We start from the raw sequence: 26,309 nt of genomic DNA on the forward strand, positions 1-26,309 counted from the left end.
CAAATACATTTTTTTTACTAATTACATTTACAGTTTTTGTGCATTCCTCTCAGCGTTTGTGTCGTTCTTGTGGTTCGCGACGCCTTTCGTGCTGGACCGCTTTCAAATTTGCCTTTGTCTCGCAATAAAACCGTAAACAAGTCATTTAAATTCAGCCGTTCTTGGATTTCCACCAACGCAAAAGCAACGTACAGTGTCGTTATTAACAGAGTCGACTGTGAAGTGCGACGGGAAGAGACTCACAAAGGTTTTGGATTAATGAAAAGTTAAAATAAAATGAAATGGCTTCGTTTCAGTTTCAGAATGTTCTACATAGTTGGCAGAAGTGAACCACAAGATCTGGAGCTGATTTATGAGGCAACAGCATTACTCTGGAACTGTGGAGAGGAGAAGACAATAGAAAAAAAGTCCATACAATGAAAACCAACATTAAAAACCCGAGTACTTTTATTGTTTTTGACGAACGACAAATGGAAATCTATTTGGGCAGTAAAAATATGTGTAAAGCTCCTTAGCACGGAAGCGTAACACATTAAAACGAGGGCAGGGTGACGCTCTGAACACGAGGCTTCTGCGTTTTAAGGAGACGGAGCCGTTCACAAAGTCGTTTAATCGGCCATAAAAGCCACAGTTTGTGTTGGGAAACCTCAGATCTTGCGTTTCTTCCACTCCGGCTCCTTGTCGGCGTCTTCATCCTCGTCTGATTCTTCTGCAAACACCGGTTCAGGCTGCGTCCTAAAGGGATTCACAGCAGTTTACGGTTTAAACACTGTTCAAACCTCACAGTAAATAAATGTCAAACACTTTCATTATTACATCAGCACATTAACAGATGGAGCTCACCGTTTGTTTAAAGTGAATCTGATACTTTCAAGGTTTTTAGATAATGATCTGAACGACTCTTCTTCAATTTTCTGCCATTTGACCAGTGTAAACGGGTGAACGGGTTTGGCTTTTTAAACATTCATGTGTCGCACAGGAGCAATATAATAATGAGGCGTCTCAGTTTACAGAGAAATGCTCCTTTGGGCTTAAATAAGTAATACCACTTTAGCTCGTCTTACTGCGTGTACGCCGGGGCCACCCAGTACGGGTCCTCCGCCGCCGCCTGCGCGTGGCGTAAAATGGCCTCTCGTGGGTTACTGTCGTCGGTTTTGTCCAAGGCGATGTTCTTCACGATGAACGACGACAGAGTTCCACCGTGAGCCGCCACTCTGCCCCCGCGACCTGCGACGAAACATCACAAACACGTCAGGACTTTGACCAGCAGAGGAGCAAAGACTCAGGTCTGTAAAAGTACAGATACTACAGAAAACAAATACTCAAGTAAAAGTGAAAAGGATCTGTCGAAAAATGTACTTAAAGAGTAAAAAGTAAAAGTATTTCTCTCAGAGTTTGAGACGTAATGACGCTTCAGATGTGGTGATTTTGATAAAGATTTGAGCTGATGTGTTTTTATTTTTTTTATTTTTGTTTTGCTCAAATTATGAAGTGGATAAAAATAAACCCTCAGACTTTTCAGCAGGTCTCAAAGTCCTGTTCAAAAATGTAGTGCAGTAGAAAGTACAGATACTGCTCTCAAATGTGCTGAAGTAAAAGTAAAAAGTACACAGTGTAAATGCACTGCAAAGTACAGATACATAAAGTTTTGTGTACAGTACTTTACTACTTTTACTCTTCTACGTTCCCACTGGCGTTCTCATCTTTACTTACAGTTATACGTGTTACATTTGAGGTATTTTCCATTTTAAAAACTACTATAATTCAGTCAAACTGCAGTTTTTTTTGTATTTATTCACAATATTTCTGATCACAACTGAACAGATAAAAGTGTAAATCGTTTCTCACACTTTTTTTAAGCCTGACTGAAAAACTCCAATAACAAACAGCTGTGGAAACTCCAAATCTGTGTCGTATTAAAATACACAAATAAATATTCCAAAGAGTATTATTATTGTTATGATGTAGTTAAGTGTTATGAGGCAACGCGCTGGAGGAGGCGGAGGAGGCCGAGTGGGAGCCGTAGTGATACTGCTCAGCTGGGTTGCATCATGGGGCTGAATTGAGGCATTTTAAAAGAATGCTTTGACAACAGTAGTATGTTTAGAGCTCGGTGAACTTTTGGCTTCCCTCTGGTTCCATTACCTGGCCCAGACACGGGCGGCTCTGGCTTGTGCGACTTCTTGGGATCCAGCCGGTCCTTCTCCAGTTGTTTCTTGGTGCTGCGTTGCCGGGCCTCTCTGAACATGGGTAATGCATGTGCTGTCGACAGAATAAACAGGCATAATTAAGACGCTTGTGTAACTCAAACCGGAGGCTCACATAACGCAGCGGGGGAACATTTGCAGATCCGACACAGTCAAATCTTTCTCTTTGTTGACATCTTAATACTACAGCAGCGGACACCTGTTGAACCCTGTGGCGTGGCCTTGTGTACATTTTCTGCCATAGTGCGCACAAATCTGAAGCGTGTGTGTGTGTGTGTGTGTGTGTGTGTCTGTGCTGCGCTCACACCTTGGGGAGTAACGCTTTAGTATTGGGGTGAGATAAAGTGATTTTCCATTGACGAGTCCATGGCGCTGTCTGCTCTTCCTCCCTCCTTCACGCTACATTAAGTAAAAGGTTACTGTTAACAGATTCCCTCGCGTTTCTCAATGGGCCATCACTAGTTTCCTGTCCTCTTTAATTTTCCAAAGCCAGGCCATTAAGTGCGTCACTCAGCGGTAGCGTAAGGGCCAATGGCGGAGCTCCGTCGATAAAAACCCGTTAGACAAAACAGTAAATGAAGAGCGGATTGTCAAACGTGTGAGATTAGCGGCTGGTTTGGTCTTAGGTTTTGGGGGCAGTGAGAAGCACGCGCAGATGGAGTGATGGGGCCGTGCATGAGCGGCGGACATGTGTGTGACCGCTGTCCGTGTGTGTCTGTGTGTGTGTATCACGCAGACGCCACTGGTCAGCAGCGTGATCCTGACCACACGCTCATCTCGTGGCAAAGCGCCCGGCAACGGTCTATTGAAGTGACCTCTAATAGTCTCTCCTCATCCAGATTCCTTTGAAAGCCGGACTCTGACGTTCATATTTCACAACACGGCCACAAACTAGAAAATAAAAAGACTTCAGTGTGTTTGTGAAACGACACGGACACGACCCACGAGTAAAGTGACACACGGAGAAAACAGGGCGGACGAGTTTGTGGAGGTGAGCGTGAACTATAATTTACCTACATTTGGAATTATTCAAACAGTTTGAACAGAAATGAAGTAATAATCATATGTAAAACTATCTAAATTAACTCTGAGTTCCAAAGCAGCCAATAAACCGCTCAAGAACTCACTGAAAATGTTCAAACAAGACTAAAAATTTAATCACTTTATGACATCACGAGGTGGGACCAAGTGAGGATTAGTTTAACATGTAAATCCATAAAAATACAAGGGAAAAGCTGTTGTTTCTCCAAGTTGACGTAATAATGACAGACCTGAGCATCACTTTGTCGTGTTTCCTGTGAGAGTGCGGAGGATTTGTTTGATTGACGGGCGGAGTGGACTTACGTGTGATGATGTAATCTTGTGCCAGCATCTCCGTGTGCTTCTCTTTGCGCTTGGTCTTGGCTAAACACAGCTTAGCGCCTCTGCAAAGGAGATAATGTGGAGTAATCACATCACGATGGCTGAGTCACACACGGGACAGACGCCCCGCTGCCACAGAAGGGCCTGATTAGAGGCGGACGCAGGGACGTACCTGTAACTCTTGACCGGGTCATAGTAAACTTTCACCAGCCCGTTCCCCGTCCCCACCATGATCTGGTTCAGTTTAGGATGCCACAAGCAGCGGACGACACTCTGGAAAGACAAAGTGTTCATGTTTTGAAGAGTATTGTACAAGGACGTTTAAAAACACACCACAGAGCGTCTCGTAGCAGCACGGAGCAGAGGTGGGGAGGGGGTTTTCTATTGTGGCGGAGGAGAAACGCTCAGAGGCTTTGCAGAGACATAAACAAAAGAATGAGATTTTCAGAGCTCAGAGTGTGTGACCCACGCTGGTGTGAGACAGCAGGATCAGGGCGCTCTGCTGCTCCACTTGACTATATTTGGTGGTTGGGATGAGGCTGGAGTCTGTGTGACAGATGGAGCTGTGCCAATACGCAAATGTGACCACATTTATTCAGCGACTGTCGGGGGAGAGAGAGAGAGAGAGACGACGCACAACGAGAACGAGCCTCATGATGAAGAGCCACTGTTCTTCAGTGAAATGTGAGGCGACAACACCACGCTGCTGCAGAGGGCGGGGCTTAAGTCTGTCAATCATAACTTAGGGCGCACACACACACACACACACACACACACACTGTCAGAAGAGTCACTGTGCTGCACTTCACCACACACTGTACTCAAATCAGATAATCCACTCTAAGGTTAAAAACTATTGTCAAATGTTTAATTCCTTGGTTCATTCAGTCGTGTTTTGCTCATTTTAAGTTTTGACCCAGTTTGACCTGGAAAATGGAAGATACATTTTTCTTACAGCCGTTCGAGCTCATTTTACACTCGTACAGACTGTAAAATACAGTGCCAAGTGTAGTAGGACAGAAGTGAGGGTGGTGTAGAGGAGGACAGGGGCGGTGGAGGGGGGGGAGGAGAGGAGGGGGCAGGGGTGGAGGGCACGGGGGGTAGAGGGGGTGGGGGTTATTCGACTGGATGTGCAGATACTATGACTGTGAAAGCTGCTTATCGTCCAGCTGTTCATCCTCCCAGCATGCACCAGTACAGACAGTCCCCATCCTCCCAGCATGCACCAGTCCAGAGAGTCCCCATCCTCCCAGCATGCACCAGTCCAGAGAGTCCCCATCCTCCCAGCATGCACCAGTCCAGAGCCCCCTGCATGCACACACACTCCTCTCTGTGCTAATGTGAGAAACTGGATCACACTGAACACGATTTTCACGACACAAACATTAAACATTACGCTTCTGTATTCGTCTGTAAACTGTGGAAATGGTGATGTTTGTTCGATTAAAGCTCAAACTCTCCCAGCGCGTGTCTGCAGGCAACGTTTACATCCATTTTCTCCTTCCACAGTTTCAAAAAATGGACTTCACATCCTGTCGTCGAAGTATCGAGACAGAGACCCCACCAGACCCAGCTCAGACCCAGCTCTGCTAACGACGCCATAATCTCCTCAAGCTCGTCATGAGCCAACTGTAATTGATTGAACAAGCATTAAAAGAGCTCGGATTTACCATGATACAGATATTTAGAGTCAGACCACGCGACGGCAAAATGCAACACGTCCTAAACCAGAGCCACACTTTTATATTTGTGGTAAAAGTCTCATCGAGCCGTTTACTCAGGCTCCTCTTTCTCCAACGTCGAGTTACACATTTTAAATAAATCCAAATGTGAAAACTCGCTCTAATTGTGTTTGTATGAGGAGGTTTCAAAAGATCCTCAGTGGAGATGTTTTTGGACTGTACGGATGGGACAATAAACAATAATATCGTGATGAAAATGGTCGACAATAACCGTTCTCGGGACATTTTATATAATCGTGATAATTGCCGTTATATCACCTGAATGTGCAGAAAAAACGACTGATCCACAGGGGAGTTGACGGGGGGGACACAAGGGTCTGTTGTCCCGGGGCCCAGAACTGGACCCTCTTCCTATTAATTTGTATTACAGGGGGCCCACGTGAGACTTATTGTCCCAGGCCTCTAAATTTCAGTCGACGGCCCTGCTCCTCTAGAATATTATCCACTAAAGTTATAATTGTTCATAACCGTAACAACTGGACTGTAGACCATTGTGTCGTGTGTCCTGATTGGCTGTTGGACTGTAGACCATTGTGTCGTGCGTCCTGATTGGCTGTTGGACTGTAGACCATTGTGTCGTGCGTCCTGATTGGCTGTTGGACTGTAGACCATTGTCCATCAGTCTCCTCCGTGCCGTGTCTCCTGTCCAGTACAGAATGTGTTCAGACAAATTTACATAAACGTTGGATCTCAGTGTGACTCTGAAGTGCTGTACGTTTGCGATTTGTTTTCTCCCCGACAAAACCCACAATGTCGATGAAACGTTCTGCACCGACAAAGACGCCTACGAAGGTTTGAACTTTGAGAGAGTTTAAACGAGAGAGAAATGTGAGAAAATGTTAACGTCTGTGTGAGAAAAGTGTATAAAGTGTGTGGTGAGGGGTTTGACAGACAAAAACAGAGAGAATAATGTAAAAAATAAAGATGATACTTCCTGTTGTGGGTTATTTTTAGAACGTGACCCCTGCGGTAAAACAGGGACCACTATAGTTAATTTGTGTGAATGGAAACAAGGAAGTCACGTCCGCAGGTACTGTCAAAATACAAACGATCCACCCGACATTTAGCAAAACCCCGCGGTTGTAAAATGGAAGTACAAGTGACAACTGGACTCGACAGTGAATCACGAGGCCAGTCCGGCTCCACAAACCTCCTCCTCGGACCTGCACAAATCATAATGTCAACACAGAGGAAGCAGCAGGGAGAGGGGCCTAGCGTAGCGCCTGAGAACGAGGAAGTCTAGAGCCAAGACCCACTAACCCCAGCCCAGAATAAGATCCACAGAGCTGTGTATACACTTATAGAAGCCGTGTTTATTCTCTCTGTCCGCAAAATTACATCACTTCATGAAAGAGGAAACTTTAGTTAGACAGTTCTTGGTAGCTGCTGTATCTGCCCTGTCAGATTATAAAACCACAGGCTGATTGGGGCAAGCCGAGACGATAGCTCCTTACCCAATATGTAACACCAATTATGCAACAATAATACTCCGCTAATGGGACACATCACTCACAGCTCCCGGTTCAGTCACTCCTCAGGACGTCCAAAAGACTGGAGCCAACTATGGGAAAGGACTGGGAATGTTTAACTATCCAAAGGGCAGCAGAAGTGGATGGAAATAGGTCATTAGCGCGGGGTTGTCTTACTGGAACAACTGGCAGGATTTCCTTGGTGAGATGCACAAGAGAAGAAAAGCCCCCGTGTTACGCCTCAGCTTTGGCCAGGCTCCGTGCGGTGATGAAAGAAACGTCCAAATCTCCAAAGAACTGGAAGCGGCTCAAGGCTTCAGAGCGGTCAAGGATGACGTGGTCGGCTTTAGCATGAGGAAAGAGCTAGCGGCGGCAAATGAAAACCAAACACTACCACCAGGAATATGACTAAATAAGACTAAACACGACTATCCTTCAGTCGCAGCGTGGAGATGGGTAAACTACTGATGTGTTTTCTTCCTGACTTCCAAGAACAGAGATTTAGAAGTTACCACATGGACTCGTTTTTGAGTTTAATACTTTTGTCTCTTTTTGACTCTGTATCAGATCAAGAGACAAAGTTTATCTTTAACCTGCACAGACTGTATATTTGTCTATGTAAAGGACACGAAAATCTTAGAAACTCTGTTATAAATGCCTGGTGTCGTAACAATAATGATTAAAATAAACTAGTAATGCACCACCATCGTCATTTGGATTGTTATTATTTTGAACGGGGCTGATCTTGACAGCAGAGGCGTGTTAAAGCCTCCCAGACACAGGGGGCAGTGTTGACGTGTTGATGCATAAACACTGAACATTTGACACAATTCAACATCACTTTAAAATATATTGTAGTATGTTGTAGTCCATCGACATGAACGGGATTTCTACTTAATCGGAAATGCCGCCACAGAAAGTGCGGTTTAGGCGCATTTACGGAAAAAAGTGGGTGGGGCCAAATAAGGTCAATCGTGTAACACAAATCAATCAAAACAAAAGTCAAATATGAAATATGCTGATTTGCCCTGAGTCCCTACAGTGTCCCCACAGCGTCCCCTCCATCGTCCCCACAGCATCCTGCACAGTGTCCTGAACAATGTCCCTACAGCGTCCCTACTGTAGCTTCCCTACAGAGTCCCCACAGAGTCCCTACTACATCGTCCCTAGAGCGTCCTGCACATAGTCCCTCCATCATCCCCACAATGTCCTGCACATAGTCCCTCCATCGTCCCCACAGTGTCCTGCACAGAGTCCCTCCATCGTCCCCACAGCGTCCTGAACAATGTCCCTACAGCGTCCCTACTGTAGCTTCCCTACAGAGTCCCCACAGAGTCCCTACTACATCGTCCCTACAGCGTCCTGCACATAGTCCCTCCATCGTCCCCACAGTGTGCTGCACAGAGTCCCTACAGCGTCCCCCACATAGTCCCCACAGTATCCTGCACAGAGTCCCTACAGCGTCCCCACAGTGTCCTGAAAAATGTCCCTACAGCGTCCCTACTGCAGCTTCCCTACAGAGTCCCTACTACATTGTCCCCACAGCGTCCTGCACATAGTCCCTCCATCGTCCCCACAGTGTCCTGCACAGAGTCCCTCCATCGTCCCCACAGCGTCCTGAACAATGTCCCTACAGCGTCCCCACTGCAGCGTCCCTACAGAGTCCCCACAGAGTCCCTACTACATCGTCCCTACAGCGTCCTGCACATAGTCCCTCCATCGTCCCCCACAGTGTCCTGCACATAGTCCCTACAGAGTCCCCACATCGTCCCCACACCGTCCTGCACATAGTCCCTCCATCGTCTCCGCAGCGTCCCCACACCATCCCCACAGTGTCCTGCACATAGTCGCCACAGCGTCCCCACAGGACCCTCGCTCCGGGCCGTGTTAGTGTGTCTTGTTTAGGCAGGGCTGATTGGTGGCCTTCCTTTCACTTCTGCTTGGCACAACACTTTAAAACACTGCACTTAGATTTTGGGGCCGTCCTGGAGCAGACGGCTGATGTAAACATAGTAAATATCTCATCCATCAGGTTCACAGAGTGCAAACACCACACAAAAACTACAACTTAAACATTTAGGGAGGGCAGGTGAACGAGGGAACGAGACGAGGAATTATCTGAGCGAGAGGCCACACAAACAGCAAAATTAAACATATATATGAAAATAAACCACATTGCACAATGGGAAAGATGTTTACAGTGATAGAACATACCAGACACTCAACAAATACCACTGTGGAAATGTGAATGTGGTACTAAAATAACAATGTAAAGTGTTTAGAAACTTAAAACAACAGAACAAAAGGCTGGATTTTAAAGGGGAATACTTGTGAAATAAACAAGTGTGGCCAAGGAGTCAAAGAAAATATTTTGATTAGTTCTTCTGAGCATTCTTTAAGAGCACATTTATTTAACCAAACATGCCAGAGACATGGGTAAAACTCTGGCAGGTCGTCGTACTGCGTGGCCTGTTTACTTATGTGTGATATTTGGCTGGATTTAGAAGGAAATCTTGGGGATTTGCTCGCTCTACAAAGGGTAAGAACAGAGGACGGGGCTCGCTGCTCGCTGTTGCGGTCTCTCACAATGGCAGATGGTTGAGCGGGAGAAAGGCCCATGGAAAAATCACTTCCAAATGTTTACCCTCCACAGTGAAGTGAGAGAAAGACAAACGCTTCTCAGAGTGAGGCGAGAGGCGGCCGTCCAGCTCCAAACCGAGCCCGAGCGAAGCGTCTCGGGCCCGTCTTTGATGTCGACTGCGGCCATTTTGTCACCGCGGGACGCTCGGAGCAATGTCACAGCTCATAAGTGTTAATGTGCACGAGGAAACAGCGCGGGGACAATCACATTAGAGACATTGTGACGTGCAGCAGATCCATGAGGTAATATTCCTCTGAAAAGTTCACTCCAGTCCAGCGCGACCAGGAGGCACGTGTGGACCAGCCTTTAGCGCGGGGACGACAGCGGTCTGGTGACGATCGCCGCATAATGATGTTTCAGGGGTATTTTTAGCACCACCCCACACACTTGTTTTCTTTTGCTTTATTCTAATTTCAGACTTCGGCCCGGGCAAGGTCAAGCAGCAGCTGAAAAACACACTGGGACATGACATGAGCTCATTTAAACTGTCTTTACGTTTAAGTAACAGCAGCACGGCGAGGCCCAAATGCAAAGACGACTGCACGTTAACTACAGACTGAAGCATGTGTACGCAGATAAAACACAGAATATTTAACTTCTTTTCAAGTTTGAGTAAAATGAGAAAACATCAGCCCAATTCCAAGGCATCAGACGGAGTTAACCTGACTGCAGACACACAGAACTTTCCCTGCTGGATTCACACGTTCCTCTGAGTGTTTTATTTGAGCTCGTTTTCTGTGGCCGTGTGCCGTGGACTCGAGGAGAAACTGGGATTAGTGGAAAGTGCCTGAGCTTTTCAGAAAATGTAAAATGTTGAAAGAAAGTTGGATCTCAGAAGCAGCCCGAGTGGGATATTTAAAAGATCATTTCTGATAAATGTGAAGCAGTGACTTTTAAATGTCACTCCAGTTACTTTTTACAGCGGGGAAAATGGGACGAGCAAACACGACCAACAGCCATTAGTGAAGCAGTCGGGATAAACAGGTTAAAAATAAAATTAGGATTTAAATTTGTGTTTAATAGACTGAATTGTACAAGGAGTTGGCACAAACTCCAACCAGCCCAGGTTTCCAAAACAGCAGAGAGCTCATTTGAGTTTAAAATGTACAGTTGTCCCTCACTATCGGTTCACCTTTCACGGTCTCGCTGTTTTGTGGATTTTTTAAGCGCAATTTTGCTCTTTTTTACAGAATGTGTTCAGACAAATTTACATAAACGTTGGATCTCAGTGTGACTCTGAAGTGCTGTACGTTTGCAATTTGTTTTCTCCCCTGACAAAACCCACAATGTCGATGAAACGTTCTGCACCGACAAAGACGCCTACGAAGGTTTGAACTTTGAGAGAGTTTAAACGAGAGAGAAATGTGAGGAAATGTTAACGCCTGTGTGAGAAAAGTGTATAAAGTGTGTGGTGAGGGGTTTTACAGACAAAAACAGAGAGAATAATGTAAAAAATAAAGCTGATACTTCATGGAGTCATTTTTAGAACGTGACCCCACGATAAACGAGAGAACACTGTACATGAACGTGTTTTAGTGAATCCACTCACTGCGTTCGTGACGTCGATCTGGTAAACCCTCTCAAACGTCGTCCGGTCAAAGAAAACCAGCTTGCCGTTTCCTTCGTCTTTCTTCACAGACGTTCCAGTAACGAGAAGTTTGTCGTCAGGGCTGAAGCAGCAGTCGGTCCTGAGACAAACAAGGGAATTATAAAATATAAAACATAAATCATAATTCAGTCTTATTTCATCCTCATTCTTACATTGAGAAGTAGTTCGTTAGTCCGTTCGCCACGTTCAGCGGTTTCTTAAAGTTGCGCATATCCCATATTTTTAACGTGTCGTCTCCTAAAACAAAGAAATGAAAAACTTTAAGTGAATATGCAGATTTAAACAGGTGTTAAAGTAACTGTCAGTCACTTTTCCCACCTCCGCGTGATGCGAGGGTCACGCCATCGTACGAGAACATGATGGAGGAGGTGTCCGACCCGGGAATGTGGGCCTGTCTGCAGTGGTACTTTGTGTGAACCTAGGAACAAAACATTCATTTGAAAGTGAAACAATTATGAAACAACAAAGCAGTACATAAAACCAGAAAATAAAGTTCCTTAAAGCTTTCTTTTCCAGGCTGCGGTATAAAAACCGCCAACTCAGGAGCACATTTAACTCAATCAAGTTAATAGGAGCATACATTCTGGTGGTCGACAGCACCACATGGTTTCAATTGTGCAAATGGTTTGTAACTGCTAAACTCGCACTATCCTCCACTGTATCCATCAGTTAATCTTTACAAAGAACAGGCCACAGACATTTACGTTGGCAGGAGGAGGTTGTACAGGTAACGGCTGAAATAATAACATTTTGCTCATATTTGAACGTGCCAAGCAAAAAAACGTTTGGGATTTTTGACGCTTTAGCTTTACAAATCTAAAAAAAGGAGCTTGCACCTTTGACGCAATACAATAAAAACAGAGAAAGAACAGAGAGTTCATCCAAAACAAAACAAATGGAAACACTGCCACTCTCTTCTACAGACACGACGGTATTATACACGCACAGACTTCTAAACAGTTTGTATTTGTGAGGACGCGGCGGTCAGGAGCACTTATGACCACTAACTGCCCCGGGTCAATGTGGGAGTCAATGATCCGTGAAATTCCAAAAAGGAAAAGTTTAAGAAAATGGACAAAAAGCGAGCGATTTGTACTTTAACAACTTTCTGCTGGTTTCGAGATCGTCGTCAGATTCACCAGAGCAAACCAGTCCCGGGTCTGACCGCACGACCCCCGTCCCGTCGAAACCAGCGACAATAACCATGGCCTTGTCCGCCTTTGCTGCGCCGTACAGCCCACGGGCACATGGGCGTTCAGGGCTAATGTTACGCTGCTTGGCTGTGACTGTGCCCATCAGCATGTAACACTGAAAACCAAGTCGACGCGCTGGCATTTAAGTCGCGGGTCATTGTAAAGACTTGTCTCATGAGCCCACTGGGTTCATTTGACTTTCTCTGAGTTTTACCATCAAACTTTAATGACCCAACAGACTTCCCACGTGTCTGTACAATCTGACAGAGATCGAGCGCGTGGGGGTTTTCATGACCGATGCCGATTGTTAGAATTCAGAGAAACCGACGGCCGATAATCTCTGCTCGTATTTTAACGTAGGGCAGATTATTTTATCCAAATTATGTCATTTTAATTTAGTAAAACTCCCATAAGAGCTGTACAGTCAGGGTTTGTGTTAAAATAAAGCTTCTTTTGGCAGCAGGTCGGACAAAAGTAAATATCGGCCTGTGCTGGAGATGAGGCTGAAAACAAATACATTAAACAGAGCAAATATCGGCTCGATATATCGGCCAAACTGATACGTAACAGCCCATCTCGAACAATCAGTGGCTTCTGTCAGTGAGTGCAGTCGACTGGACTCGTCACAAGCATCAGGTAGAATGGATTCAACTGTGATCACTTTGAATACTCGAGTACAGGCCGTGCAGTACTCGAGTACAGGTGGGGCAGGGTCTGTCAGTAACGCCCTCTGACACAGACCTGTCTCACATACAGTACAAAGTCACACTATTTTATCTGCACAGCTGGTAATATTAAAATTGTGCAGATAAAATATTCTGAAGGTTGTATTTTTATGAAAATGTGAAAATGCACACGGTCCCAAACGCTCCGTACAAACGCTCCGTACAAACGCTCCATACAAACTCCATGTGCTGTTTCCATTGCACTTTGTCACCTGAGATATTGATTAAGAGATCAAATGGTGCTATAGACGGGTGAAGCAACAGTATGTGAGGTGGGACTGATAACAAACACAAAACAAATATAACCCTGGTTTCTACAGCTGGACTTTTATTAATCCCAAATGGAATGCAAATAAATGGGAGAAAGGAGAATTGCGGAAAGGTAGGCTTTTCAGAGCACAGATAAGAAAATGTGTGTGTGCAGACTGTGGAAGAGAGATAAGACTGAAAGACCGGCCAAAAGAGACAAGACACGATGGGAATAAGCAACGTGTCCTCATAAGACACTACACACCGCCCTCTGCAGCGTTAAGTGGAGGGAAGTTATTAACTCGGCAGAGACAGATAAAGTCGTTACCTTGAACTGCAGATAACATGTGTTCCTCCTAAGGCCTCGGCCACTTAGTCCTTGAGGTCCCCCAGAGAGTCCTCCACCTCCTTCCATCATCAATCCCAAATGACTTTAGGCCCAAACCGTTCTCTCTGGTGTAATCTCACGTCATTATCAGCACTTTATTTTATTCACTACATTAAACTGACACGACCGAGTGAGACGTGTCAGGAGTTTAATTTAACGGCACGGGCTTTTGTTACAGCAGGTGGAGCCCATTCAGCGCACAAGAATCGGCTCTATTTAAAGAGAATCGCACAAAACACCGACTCCCAGCACCAACAGTGAGGGCGACGCTCTGGGCGGAGCCAGTGGAGTCTGGACAGGAGGGTCATGGACAAATCTTATAACACAAAGTAAGATCACGCTGAATACTTAAAATAAATGAAAATGAATGTAAATGTGCTTATTACATCATGATTGGCGTTTGCCTCCTTCAGTCTGGAGTTTAAATAAAGTCAAACACATTCTGATGTCGGCCGGTGAGGGATTTATTGCCTTATGTTGGACAATAATCAGTCGGTGTCTGGAGGTGCCTTTTTCTTTCATCTTCACATTTAAACATAAAACTTGAGCTGAAGCATAAGTTTTCAAACCTGCTTCAGAAAGACAGTTAACAAAGATTAGCAGTTCAATAAACCTGGTCGTTTTAGGTTCCATCCGTTTGTTCTGTCTATTGCAAACACACACCCACTCCTGCTATTTCTAGACGGCCTACTGCTGTTGCTTAAGCTTAAGTGTTTATTTACTATGATGATGTTGGCTGCCACTGGTGAATGCCATGGAGTTTGTTTCCTGTGTAAATCTACACAGAGGCCTGTGAAACTGAAATCATAGGCTCCATTTCAAACTCTGCAATGCCCCGAGACAGAATATTTAGAAAGTTCTACTTCAAGTCACAGTGAATGTGGAGATCAGCTGAAGGTGAAGACTGAATATAATGTTTTTCACTGTTCAGATGATAATTACATGACTTAATTTGTGGAGTTGATGTGAATGAGCTGATTTCATCTCTTTTCTTCAGGGTCCAGCACAAACCTGCCCCTCAGTGTCCGCTCTGACCATCTCTCCAGTGTTCTGCCTGTGGGACCATCCCACTCTGACCTCTGCTGCTTTAGAGGATCGAGTGGCCAAACTGTAGTCCAACAACAGCTGCTCTGATCTTTCACAGAAATCAACACATGCTGATGGCGGCGCTGGGCCTGCGCTGGGTCTCGTTACTTTTACACTCTTCTCAGTGGCATTATGGGTATTATGGGCATTATGGGCACTGGGCGGTGTATTGTTTTGAGAACATAAAACACTTTAAAGATCAAAATGGCAGACCTGGTGGTTTAACCCTTGAAAATCATGTGAACAAAAGGAATAAAAAAGGACAAAAATCAAAATAAACATTGTTTGTCGAGATGAGACTCTGAGCTGAACATAAAGGCCTGTCTGCAGAGTGAGACAGAGTGAGCTCCGCAGAGTGAGCTCCGCAGAGTGAGCTCCACAGAGTGAGCTCCACAGAGTGAGCTCCACAGAGTGAGCTCCACAGAGTGAGCTCCACAGAGTGAGCTCCACAGAGTGAGCCCCACAGAGTGAGCCCCACAGAGTGAGCTCCGCAGAGTGAGCTCCACAGAGTGAGCTCCGCAGAGTGAGCTCCACAGAGTGAGCTCCACAGAGTGAGCTCCGCAGAGTGAGCTCCACAGAGTGAGCTCCACAGAGTGAGTTCCACAGAGTGAGCTCCGCAGAGTGAGCTCCACAGAGTGCTCCTGGTGTAAAGAGGCTGTTGTTTGGTGGGACACACTCTGATCACACTAGAGCCTGGTTCATGGGAGGCTCTGGTACCATCTTCCATCTGCACTGTCTGAAGACGTCAGAGCGTTCTTATGATTTCTGAGGTGATTCTTTGGAAAGTCCTCAAATCAAACGCACAGCATCATGCTGTGCGCATTTCAAGGAACTTTTGTGCTGACCCTTTGGGTCTGAGAGCTCGCAATCACTCTGTCTTTAGCAATCTGTTAAGAGAGAGCTCCCCGGCTCCGCCACAGGCCCAGAGCGCTCATGTGGAGGGGGAAGAGCGCGGTGTGTCAGCCCCAATCGCTCGCTCACAGCGGAGACTTAGTCCAAGGTCATGTCCACGTTTGATCATCTCTGATCAGCTGCATTTTCAGCCCATGACTAATAGAGCTCATACAACAGAGGAGTCGGCAGCTGTACCAGCACCAAGAGGTCAGCTCCTTTTTAGGCTAATGGCACAGGGTCATTCAGACAGAACAGGCTCCTGTGGTCAGGGAGGACACATGAGACAAACTACAGGCTCCTGTGGTCAGGGAGGACACATGAGACAAACTACAGGCTCCTGTGGTCAGGGAGGACACATGAGACAAACTACAGGCTCCTGTGGTCAGGGACGAGACATGAGACAAACTACAGGCTCTGAGAGGACACATGGGACAAACTACAGGCTCTGAGGACACATGAGACAAACTACAGGCTCTGAGAGGACACATGGGGACAAACTACAGGCTCTGAGAGGACACATGAGACAAACTACAGGCTCTGAGGACACATGGGACAAACTACAGGCTCTGAGAGGACACATGGGACAAACTACAGGCTCTGAGGACACATGGGACAAACTACAGGCTCTGAGAGGACACATGGGACAAACTACAGGCTCTGAGGACACATGAGACAAACTACAGGCTCTGAGAGGACACATGGGACAAACTACAGGCTCTGAGGACACATGGGACAAACTACAGGCTCTGAGAGGACACATGGGACAAACTACAGGCTCTGAGAGGACACATGGGACATGGTGAAACTACAGTGCTCATAAACACTCAGCGAGGTGTAGAAGGAGCAATGCATTGTGGTAGTTTAGCGCCTCTGCCTTTCAGCTCAGTACAAAGTAAAAGGAGAAACGATGGAAGAGACACCAGGAAATCAGTGAAAAGAGAAGTGAGAGGAACCAAAAGGTCCAACAGCTGCAGAGCCAAACGTCTCAGAACACGAAAGAACAGTCACAATCTGCTGCCTAGCAACAAGTTTAAATGATTACACCTCATGAAAGCTCCAAATAAATCTTTAATAAACTGTAGAACAACAGTGTAACCTCCCACTCAGACACAGATGTGTTTAAGCCCAGTCAAACACAGGATGATGGATGTTCTGTCTAAACCATTCATGCCCCAAATATCTACTGTTGTTTTATCACGTAATAATTTATCAAATAACTCAAGTCAAAGCAAATGCTTAGCACCAAAAGCTTTTTCAAGCCAAAATCAACAGTTGACAACAAGGCGGAACTTTGGGAATGGAATGTACCTAAATCATTTACTCTGAGTTTTCTAGTAGTAAAAATAGAAATAACTGTATTTCTAGAGCACTTTTGTTAACACAGAAGCAAAGTGCTTTCTATTCAAAGGGGGTTTTAATATAGATGTGAAAGTTGTACAGAGTCAACAGTTCTCAGTTTCTCAGGTTTCTTCAGAGGTTTGGGGCTGTGATAGAGAACTGTGTGTGTGGAGTCGAGACGAGGAACATGAGGAGGTTTGACCTGAAGAGCGAAGAGAAAGACCAGGGACATGGGGACAGAAGATCCATAAGAGACTGAGGACATGATGTTTTTCATAATGTTTGTGTAGTGTAAGTATGTGTGTAATGTGCTCACGTGTCTTTATGAGACTAGTCAAGACTCGCCATCGAGTTCTGTAACATTTTAAAAGGTTTAGAGACTTTTAGTACCAAACAAGACTGGAGTCACCCATGGGTCTGTACTGTAAATATAACAACGTCCTTTATACCTGCCATGAGAGCGCTTTTCTCCAGGGTTAAAAACACCAAAGGAACAAGCCCCTGGTCAGTTTGAGTCGGACATGTGGATTAATATGACACAGTTTTAATTAGAACATTTCACCCTCAGGTCAGTGTTATAACCTGAGCTGTGTCCACTCTGGACTGTGACCTGTGGGTGTTTGGTCCTGGTCAAAGCCCTCAGTCTGGTCTGTGCGTGTGTGTGTGTGTGTGTCTGTGCGACTCACACTCATGTTCCTGTCCCAGATCTGGATGCTTCCGTCCTGACATCCAGCTGCCACGAGCCTCCCGTCCCGACTGTAGGTGCAGCAGATGGGGATGACCTTCTTGCCCTGGAAAGAGCGAGGTTTGAACACGGCTTTGTGCTGCTTCTCTTTGGTCACGTCCCAAGTACGGACAGTTCTGTAAATAAACATGAGTTTAAGATCAGGTCGTGCTTGTAAATGTCCAGGATGTAAATGTTGTACCTGTTTTTTTACTCAAATGTAACGCAGAAACATGTGCAGTCGTTATTTTGTCTAACAAACCCATTCTGACATGAGCCCTGTGGGCAAGGTGGAATATTTGGGACAAAAGGCTGATTCAAAACAGGTGTCACAAATTTCAGAAAAGAACAGAAAGTGAAAAGATGGACAAGTTAAAGCACAGGTTAGAAGATGGACATTTGACCTTTGACCTCACTGGCCCGACTCTGAGGGATGTTACTCAACGAGCCCCCTGTGTTTTTACAGAGAAACACGGTAACATGAGTGATATCAGTGTTTTACTCTTTAAATGTTGCTTTGTGGTTGTTAAACTCTCTGTGCAGACAGGACACATGTTTGAACATCCAGACCTCTGTGTCACAAGGTCAGAAGAGAAGTATAAACAAACGCACTGCCGCCAACAGCGACCCAGACCACGGCAAAGGCCCACATCGTGAGACAGGAGACTGAAGACACATGTTCTGAAACTGAGACAGGACGTTTTACACTTCAGTGGGAGCAGATAAGACACTGCAGATTAACTCAAGGTAAACGAGTTCTATTCTCTCTGCCCCGTGTAGGGACGAGGCCTGGGCTGCGTTCAAAGACTTACAGTTTTTTGACAAATAAATATAAATAATACATAAAGGACTTCACATACTAAAGTACATGTGTGTAATGAGACAGTGAAAGGCTCAAGAGGAGAATCTGTGTGTGTGGAAAATAAACTACAAAGGAAACAGCCGTGGTTTGAGCTCCTCCTGGGTTGGGTCGGTCTTTACGCTCACAGGATTAAGCCGTGTGGCCTGGTTTGAAAAGGTGAAAAAAGAGATTTGTTCTTTCCAACTTTGTTTTCAGTTCAATCAGCGCCGCTTTTCAGAGAGGTGAATGTAATGAAATGAGACCTATACAGTGTCACCCGGGCGTGAGCTTTATGGGGCAGCGCGTGGTTCACACAACGACTGATGAGTGACAGCTCTCCCGGCCCCAGATCCGACCCATGAGCGTTGTTATGGGCCCAATCAGACGGGCGGTCGCTAGGACCGCTCTCCCAGATGACGAGATAAAGAGGAGTGAGATGAATGTGCTGCACACGGCGGTTTGAGGCTCAGATCGACGGGACGGGGCCTGGTTCTGGTTGAGTGAATAACTGGGTTTTGTTCCAGAGAGAGAGGGATGAGGCAGCTGTATTAGTGTTTCTGAGGACGATACAGTCTTTGGAGAGAGGGAAGAGTTGAAGTCATGCATAAAGCACAAGTGTGACTCAAAATGAACAAAGACAAAAAGACGACAGAGACGGAGACCACACATTATACATGTCAAAACTGTAGATGGAATCAGCAGGACGTCGTGTAGGACTAACACGCCCCTATTCAGAGTTTAACACAGTATGTTTCTGAACAGAGCACATGGAATGTTACCAGAGAACAAGCGAACAGTGAACAGTGAACAGAACAGTGAACAGTGAATAGAGAACAGCTACCTGAGTTTAACAAGCAGAAATACTAGAGTGTAAATTAAATGACAGGAGGGAAGTGTTTAACTGTAAGAAAATGCAGATATTTCTAATTTATAATAAAGTAAGAGCTGTGAAATGCTCAGTTTTTTCCATAAAACAAAAAAAAACCCAACACAAACACAGACGCCGTGGACTCGAGATCCACTGTGCATCTGTGGACTCGAGCTCCGCCGTGGACTCGTGTGTGGACACATTTACAGTAGAAGCTGCACATTCATTTGTTCAGTGACTCGTTTGCGGCCGAGCCATTCTTCAGAGCTCTTTTTCTTCCCGTTAGTTTAAATCTCATTTATCTGGAGCGGTTTAATGACCTCTGATGTCCCGTGTGCATCTCTCCAGCTGCAGTCTGACTCTGAGCCAACTCCAAGGGAATCCCAGGCATTCAGAAGACCTGGAAACATTCCACTAACTGAGGATTTGAGTGCGCTGCGTGCACCAGAGCGGCTCAGGATCTGACAGAGGTAACATGTGGGCCCAATTACAAACTCGTCTTATGGCCTGTCCTCTGCTCCACCACAGGCTTGAATGTGAGGCACAAGAAGAACACAACACGGAGCTCGGATTGTGATAAAAGTACATCTAATAAAACAAAAAAACACTCCGTCACATCAGTGAAGTCTGCATCTTGTCATGACATTTGATCCTCATAAAAAACGGATTTTATTTCTCCAGTTACTTTACCACAGCAGGAAAAAAACTACTGCAGAAACATGATGGACACAGATGGACACAGATGAGGTAATGGATGTCCACTTTGTATTTGACCATTCTTCATGTGGTAATTAGTCAACATGAAATAGTTTGTAGGATTTCCCCACTGCCCGGGCGCTGGTGCGTTCCATCGTTTGAACATCGTGTGCCTCCTGCTGCTGCTTTATGAACACAACACATCCGCTTCCTTCTCGTGCTCTTCCTCTTTGACGGAGACTGTGGGTTATTGAAATGATTCAAAAAGCTCGAGGTTCTTCTTCTGAAAGGGATTCTTTGAGCATGAGGATCCTTAGTGAAGGAGTGGGCTGGTTCACTGATCATACTTAATAAGCCATTCAAATAAACAGCACAGGGCTAAAAGGAAAGCAAAGGAGCTGTGACGTTATGGACAGCACCTTCATCAGGCAGGAATGCACTTGAAGAACATCTATGGTGGAAGAAAAGAAGAGAAACTTTGTCTAATCCGCATTTTGAACAATTTATGATGAATATTTATTTGGATTCTGTGGATTTCCTGCCGTTTCCTTTTCTGCGCTTCACGTTCGGCCCATAAACTGTCCACGCTTTAACCTCAGCACTTTTCTTCAAGCGGGTCACGGCGTAAAAAGGCCGTCAAAACCAGAGCATGACCCGGTAACGTAATGCTCCTGATCAGAACAAAGCAGAACACAAACTGGAGCAATAGTAATCTGTGTGGACATAAAGCCCGGCTCTATCGTCAGGTTAAGTATAATACATGACCATAATCCCAAAAGGTCCAGGAGGCACAGGGCACGAGGCCCCGGGCCCCGTCCCGCCGCTCTACACCAGCGCAGCAGATGTGTAATACAACCCAGACCCAGTCCACTCCAGCGTTTTTCCACTGGGGATCAAGCCTGATACACGACAGTTTACACATTCATTTAGTAAAACCTGTTTTTTCATTTGTCCGTTAACATTATTTGTGTAAATTAGACACACTTTGGCTTTGGCCTTTGTTTGCAGTACGATCGCCAAGTAACATTTATGGAACTACCACAACATAATTTGTCTCATCTGCTTTCCAAGTCACACCAGGGAGCAAAATATAAACTTACCTAGTTTTTCCAGTCGGCAATTTTGGTGACGATTGTTAAATTTAATTATAATGTGTTTTGGTCAAATAACTGGTCTAATATGTGATGTAATTTTATATGTCATAAAGTAACACGAGAAACACATGAAAATCAACCCCTCCTTGTACACAGAGATGGGACAATACACAATAAAATCGTTTATCGTGATAAAAAAGGGGCGTTCGTGGGACATTTTATATAATCGTGATAATCTCCAACAAAGATAATCACCGTTATATCAGCAGAATGTGCAGAAAAAAGCGACTCCACAGGGGGGACAAACAGGTCTGTTGTCCCGGGGTTTAGGGGCCCAGAATTAGCCTCTCTTACTATTATTTTGTATTAGAGGGGGCCCATATGAAACTTCTTGTCCGGGCCCACCAAATTTCAGTTGACGGCCCTGCTCATCCAGAATATTCTCCGCCAGATCGTAGTTGTTTTCACAGATGACAAAGTACAAGACTAGAACACTTATTCATAACATTAAAATGATAATTATTCATATCCAGAACATTTTAAACTGTCAGAAACTTGAATAATTATCGTGACATGATCATTTATCGTAATTATTTTGGCCATGATAATCGTCGCAGTAAATTTGAGTCTCGTCCCAGGCCTCCACGTACACCGCTCTCCCTCCATGTGCGCCCCACTTCTCACTTCAGACTCTCAACCTCTTGCCACCTCTTGACCTCGTGGACTTTTTCGACTACAGCTGCTCGTCAATGGCTTCCTGTTCGCTGCGAGCCGAGTTGTCCCGAGGCAACACCCAGCGCTAACGTGCCAGGGGAGGATTTCCAGAGCCTTGACTACGGGCCAAATAAACCAGCCGCATCTGGGAGTGCAGCGCGACTGGTAAACACAGAACAGCCCACAAAGCAAAGCGCTCGTTTCAGCGATGGTCCGGGCGGCGTTTCTGCTCTGCGGCCCGTCGCACACACTTACAGTCATCACGGCGTTTTCACTTATGGACCGACATACGTGAAAATGCTCACGCCACAGGCCAAAATTACACTGCTGCTTATTGTTGCCAACTATTATAAAGTCTAGTATTTACAGCTTTAAACAACAGTCACATAGAAGATGTACAGAATGATTTGTGTCATTCTTCAGGCGATGGGCACTTGCTTATTTGTGACAAGTAAAAATAAAGTTATGTAATTTGACTTTAGTTTAAAAAGTGTGTGTTGAAAAGATAAACAGAAATCCAATCTGTAAAGTAAAAAAACTGAAGCTCTGTGCATGAAATGAAACTCACCCGTCATTGGAGCAGGTCATAAACTCCTCTTTCGTTTTTGGATGCCAGCAGCCGCAGTTTAGCATCGCTGTGTGGCCCTAGAAAGAGCAGGGAGAAAAATCACCTTAGAACATATTTAACAGGCACTGACAGATAAACTGAGGCACCACACACTCTGAGAATCTTTACGTCTGATTTGGAAAACATGTAGGTTACACTTTGTACAAGCCGGGCGTTTGTGAAGCTGTTTGGTAATGAGCACATGTTACCAATAGAACATGAACGCAACGGCTAAAGGAAGATGAAATAAGGTCTACAGCAATGACCTTAAACTGAGCCAGTTTCTCTGGAGAGAGATATTAAGCTATGGGTCAATACTCCAAACAGAGAGCTCCCTGTAGAGTCAACTTAAGCCAGCGCTCCTGCTAAAAAACTCATGTGGAGAAAGACTGAAAACAAATAACTTTAAAGTGCGCTGGCCCAGCAGGAGACCGAGTGCTCTGCCAGGTTAAAGAGGAAACACTGTGGTAGTGTGCAAGAGGCAAAACCTGACAAACAGCTAAGTGTCAGGATGCTCCAGAGCCTCACAGGAGAGACAATGGTATGTGAGCAGTGGAAAGACAAAACCGTCTGCTGACTCTGTCTCAAAGGAAAACACTGTACGGTCGATTAAAAGTCATGACGAAGTAATACACTTTAATGAGCAAAACTAACTAAACAGTTTGGTCGTTAGACGTTAATGTGCTGAATCATGAGCCACCAAAAAGCTTTATATAATGTAGCAACCTCCTAAACTTTAAACCTGAGGATACTTCAGTCCAGTGTGAAAAGCACAGAAAAGTATAAATGCCCCTTTAACAACTCAGCTTTCCTTTTTATTTTAATGGTAAAGAATAGAAATCCTCATTTTCAATGTGTTACACAGAAAAGATGAAAGGCCATGTCACACCATCAGAACTAGACCTGGATGTTTTAAATGTGCCAACAAATACATTTCCACTGAACCAAACACTGATCAGATGGACACAAACAAAGGAAGAATGTAGAACATCCACGAAAACACTGGCACCAATGGACCTTCACTTAAACTCACTCATATGAGTTTAAACTGTGTCCAAATGCAGCGCAGCTGCTGCAGATGTTTAGTGACCAACACAAACACTTCAGTCTTAACATAGGCCCTTAATATGACGGCCCTTTGTGGATCCAGGTACAACAGAGACATGAAGCAGCAGCATGTGGGGCCCCTGCGACTGGGCCCCTGCGACTGGGCCCCTGTGCATCACTAGAGACACAGCCTCTTTCAGTTTTCTCTTCAGATCATTTTGGCTGAGAATGTGTAAATTTTTTTATTTTTTGTACCATGTTCAATGAATGTGCCTAAAATCCCACAGGTTAAAACACAGCAGTTTCCTCTGTGTTTGAAACAATGAAAGTCCAACTGTTAAACTACAGGATGAAAACAAACTCATATTAAACCTGCACATACATTTACAGGAGGGTCACAGTAGTTTACCTTTGTGTTGGCCATATCCACTATGTACTGGTCTCCTTTTATACACTCCATGACATTGAAGCCGTCCCGGTCCAACACTTTGGCCTGAGCATTAGCAGAAATCACCAGGATCACGTCTCCTGTGATGCTGTACTGCAGTGACTTTATCTGATGGCTGCAATGACACATACAAATTATGCTTAGACGAACATGATGGTTTGACAGAACACAACACTGTACAAGTACAACCACATACAAACCAATGTTTACACAGAAATCACACTCAAAAAGCCCTTTTCAAGTGCGACCCATTTTAAAACTATTTTCTTACATTGTGGGTACATTAAAAGGGCGGGATCTGAATGGTTCTTTTCTATGAAAATCTTTAGTTTGAAATACATAACAAAGGCACTTCACACATTATATGTGAGAGTAGATCAAAGTAATGACTGAATCATATCAGATGTACAGATATTTCAATATCCCACTGGTTTCAACTGCAACAAACGAAAGTTGGACTCTACCTTCAGTGAAGACCATAATAAACAGAAGCACACACAAATGTGCACAGATCTCAACCATCTGCTTGTGTTGTGATGGGCTCATTTGACTGAATGGTCAGGATGTCCACGAGTCAACATGAAGCCTGATTAAGCACAACAGTATGTGTGTAAATAAATGCACTGCATGTCCTAAATGTTTGTATGAATCAAGTTCCCCACATGTTCAACAACTGTGTTGATGTTACACAAGGAACTGACTCACCACTCACAGGGCTGCAGAGTCCTGAAGGCCTGGAGTGTCTGATCCATACCGGCAAAATCCCAGAAGCGCACATCAAAGTCATATCCCCCCGACACGAGCCGAGCTCCAGAGGGGTCCAACCCGAGAGCCGACACCTGAGGAAGAGGCATCACTTTTAGAATTTAGCCCAGTCAATATTTTGTGGTTACTCACTCACATTTGTGTCACGCTGCAATCTAATGATGCAAACAACTGCTGCTTTGAACTTACTGTTTTGGTTCCATGTTGTAACGTGATCTCATGAGTGTCTGGAATCTTTTTGACTGGATCCTAAGAATACAGAAAGAAATGAAGAGCACTCTTTTATTCTCAGAGACATCCTGTCTTTATTATCTGCTCATGACAGCTTCATCTCAGATGAAGAGTAACTAGTTTTCTGCCCCTTACACAATCTTCACAGTGGTTGTGCTGCCATCTAGTGGTAACATGAACTACATGCTGTGCAAGCAGAAGAATGTAAAACCTTTTTTGTGGAATAAATTGTTGCTTTTTGTTTCATACATACATCTTCATTTTGATCTTCCTCTTCGTCCTCCTCATCTTCATCGCTGTGTGCTGTGCTGCCTGTGTATCCTGGAGGAAGGGGAGGCCCCACAAGCTCCTCATCCTCTTCCTCAGGCTGATGCTGAAGAGGGAGCGGAGGACCAATTTCAGAATCACTGTTGCTGTCACTACTGCTGTCACTCTGTTTTCTTGAATGAGAAGAAAAACATAAATACAATTGCACAAATTACACATAAATACTCCATTATTTAATTAAACAACCTTGAACTTGTCACTTTGCTCTTCGATGTGTTTGTCACTGAGTGTGAGCTTTCCCCAGGATCTTTCATTTGACTGTCCTTCTCTCTTTCCTCTATGGTGCAACAAATCAGTCAAATTATCCATGACCACAGTGGCCTCATAACCAGAATGACCGTGTGTCTTTACCCAGAACCCGCTGGCTCCTCTCTATGGCTGTGCGGCGAGTCTGCTCGAAGATGGCATCCAGGTCAAAGGTTCGTGCTTTTTTACCTTAAATACACAGGATCAAGAGTTTTATTATAACATATGAAATGATGCAGGTATCATTGAAATAAAGTGAAGCACAAACCAAAGCCTGAGAAGCCCATGACAGAAGCAATGTCCCCATCACTGCTCTGCCCTGATGGGACAAACAGAAATAAGTTAGTACATTTTAAACTTTAACGGCATAAAAAGCTCAGAATGACGAAATGACATTATTATTAATGATTTTATATAAATATAGCAAGATGGAGATTCCAAAATATAAAGCAAAGGAGCTAAGTGCAAGTTCCTCTGTTTAATTTAATCTCAGAGTTGAAACCGTGAGTATAAACTGTGTTCGATAAAATGTGATTCATAAAAATAAACTGAAGGTTAAATGGAGGCAAGAATAAACAAGTTTTAGGGATATAAACAGAAACGCTACCTTCATTAGCATCCATGTTTTCGAAACTTGAAAAGGAACTTTAACCCCGGAAACTCTTCTTCTTCTTCTTCTTCTTCTGTTGTTGGTCTTAGAAATAATAGACTCCGTCCAGAAGCTCCTCAAACAGAAATAGCAGATGATTTTTTGGTTGGAATTAATGAAGAAAATGTTTAGGCTGTCTTTAAAAAAAA

The 26,309-nt window shown here is 44.7% G+C and overlaps 1 protein-coding gene across 1 annotated transcript; it reads right to left on the reverse strand.

Moving 5' to 3' along the window:
• Window positions 1-431: 431 nt before the first annotated feature.
• Window positions 432-26,186, reverse strand: LOC117392164 (WD repeat-containing protein 70). Its single transcript, XM_033990181.2, has 18 exons — window positions 26,119-26,186; window positions 25,780-25,830; window positions 25,617-25,700; window positions 25,452-25,542; window positions 25,192-25,378; window positions 24,897-24,956; window positions 24,648-24,781; window positions 23,904-24,057; window positions 22,409-22,485; window positions 17,590-17,764; window positions 11,349-11,448; window positions 11,183-11,267; window positions 10,971-11,109; window positions 3,742-3,842; window positions 3,552-3,631; window positions 2,146-2,262; window positions 1,065-1,227; window positions 432-735 (listed from the first exon to the last, which is right to left on the reverse strand). The coding sequence occupies exons 1-18, from the start codon at window positions 26,132-26,134 to the stop codon at window positions 648-650; spliced, it is 1,902 nt and encodes a 633-aa protein (XP_033846072.2). The 5' UTR covers window positions 26,135-26,186; the 3' UTR covers window positions 432-647.
• Between the last annotated feature and the right edge of the window lie 123 nt (window positions 26,187-26,309).

The sequence above is a fragment of the Periophthalmus magnuspinnatus genome, chromosome 23 (genome assembly GCF_009829125.3).
Source record: "Periophthalmus magnuspinnatus isolate fPerMag1 chromosome 23, fPerMag1.2.pri, whole genome shotgun sequence".
Lineage (NCBI taxonomy): Eukaryota > Metazoa > Chordata > Actinopteri > Gobiiformes > Gobiidae > Periophthalmus > Periophthalmus magnuspinnatus.

Coding starts and splice junctions, on each gene's coding strand:
- LOC117392164 (XM_033990181.2), bottom strand. Junction 24,957..25,191: donor AGGAAGATCAAAATGAAGAT/GTATGTATGAAA, acceptor CTGTATTCTTAG/GATCCAGTCAAAAAGATTCC. Junction 3,843..10,970: donor AGATCGACGTCACGAACGCA/GTGAGTGGATTC, acceptor TTGTCTTTCCAG/AGTGTCGTCCGCTGCTTGTG.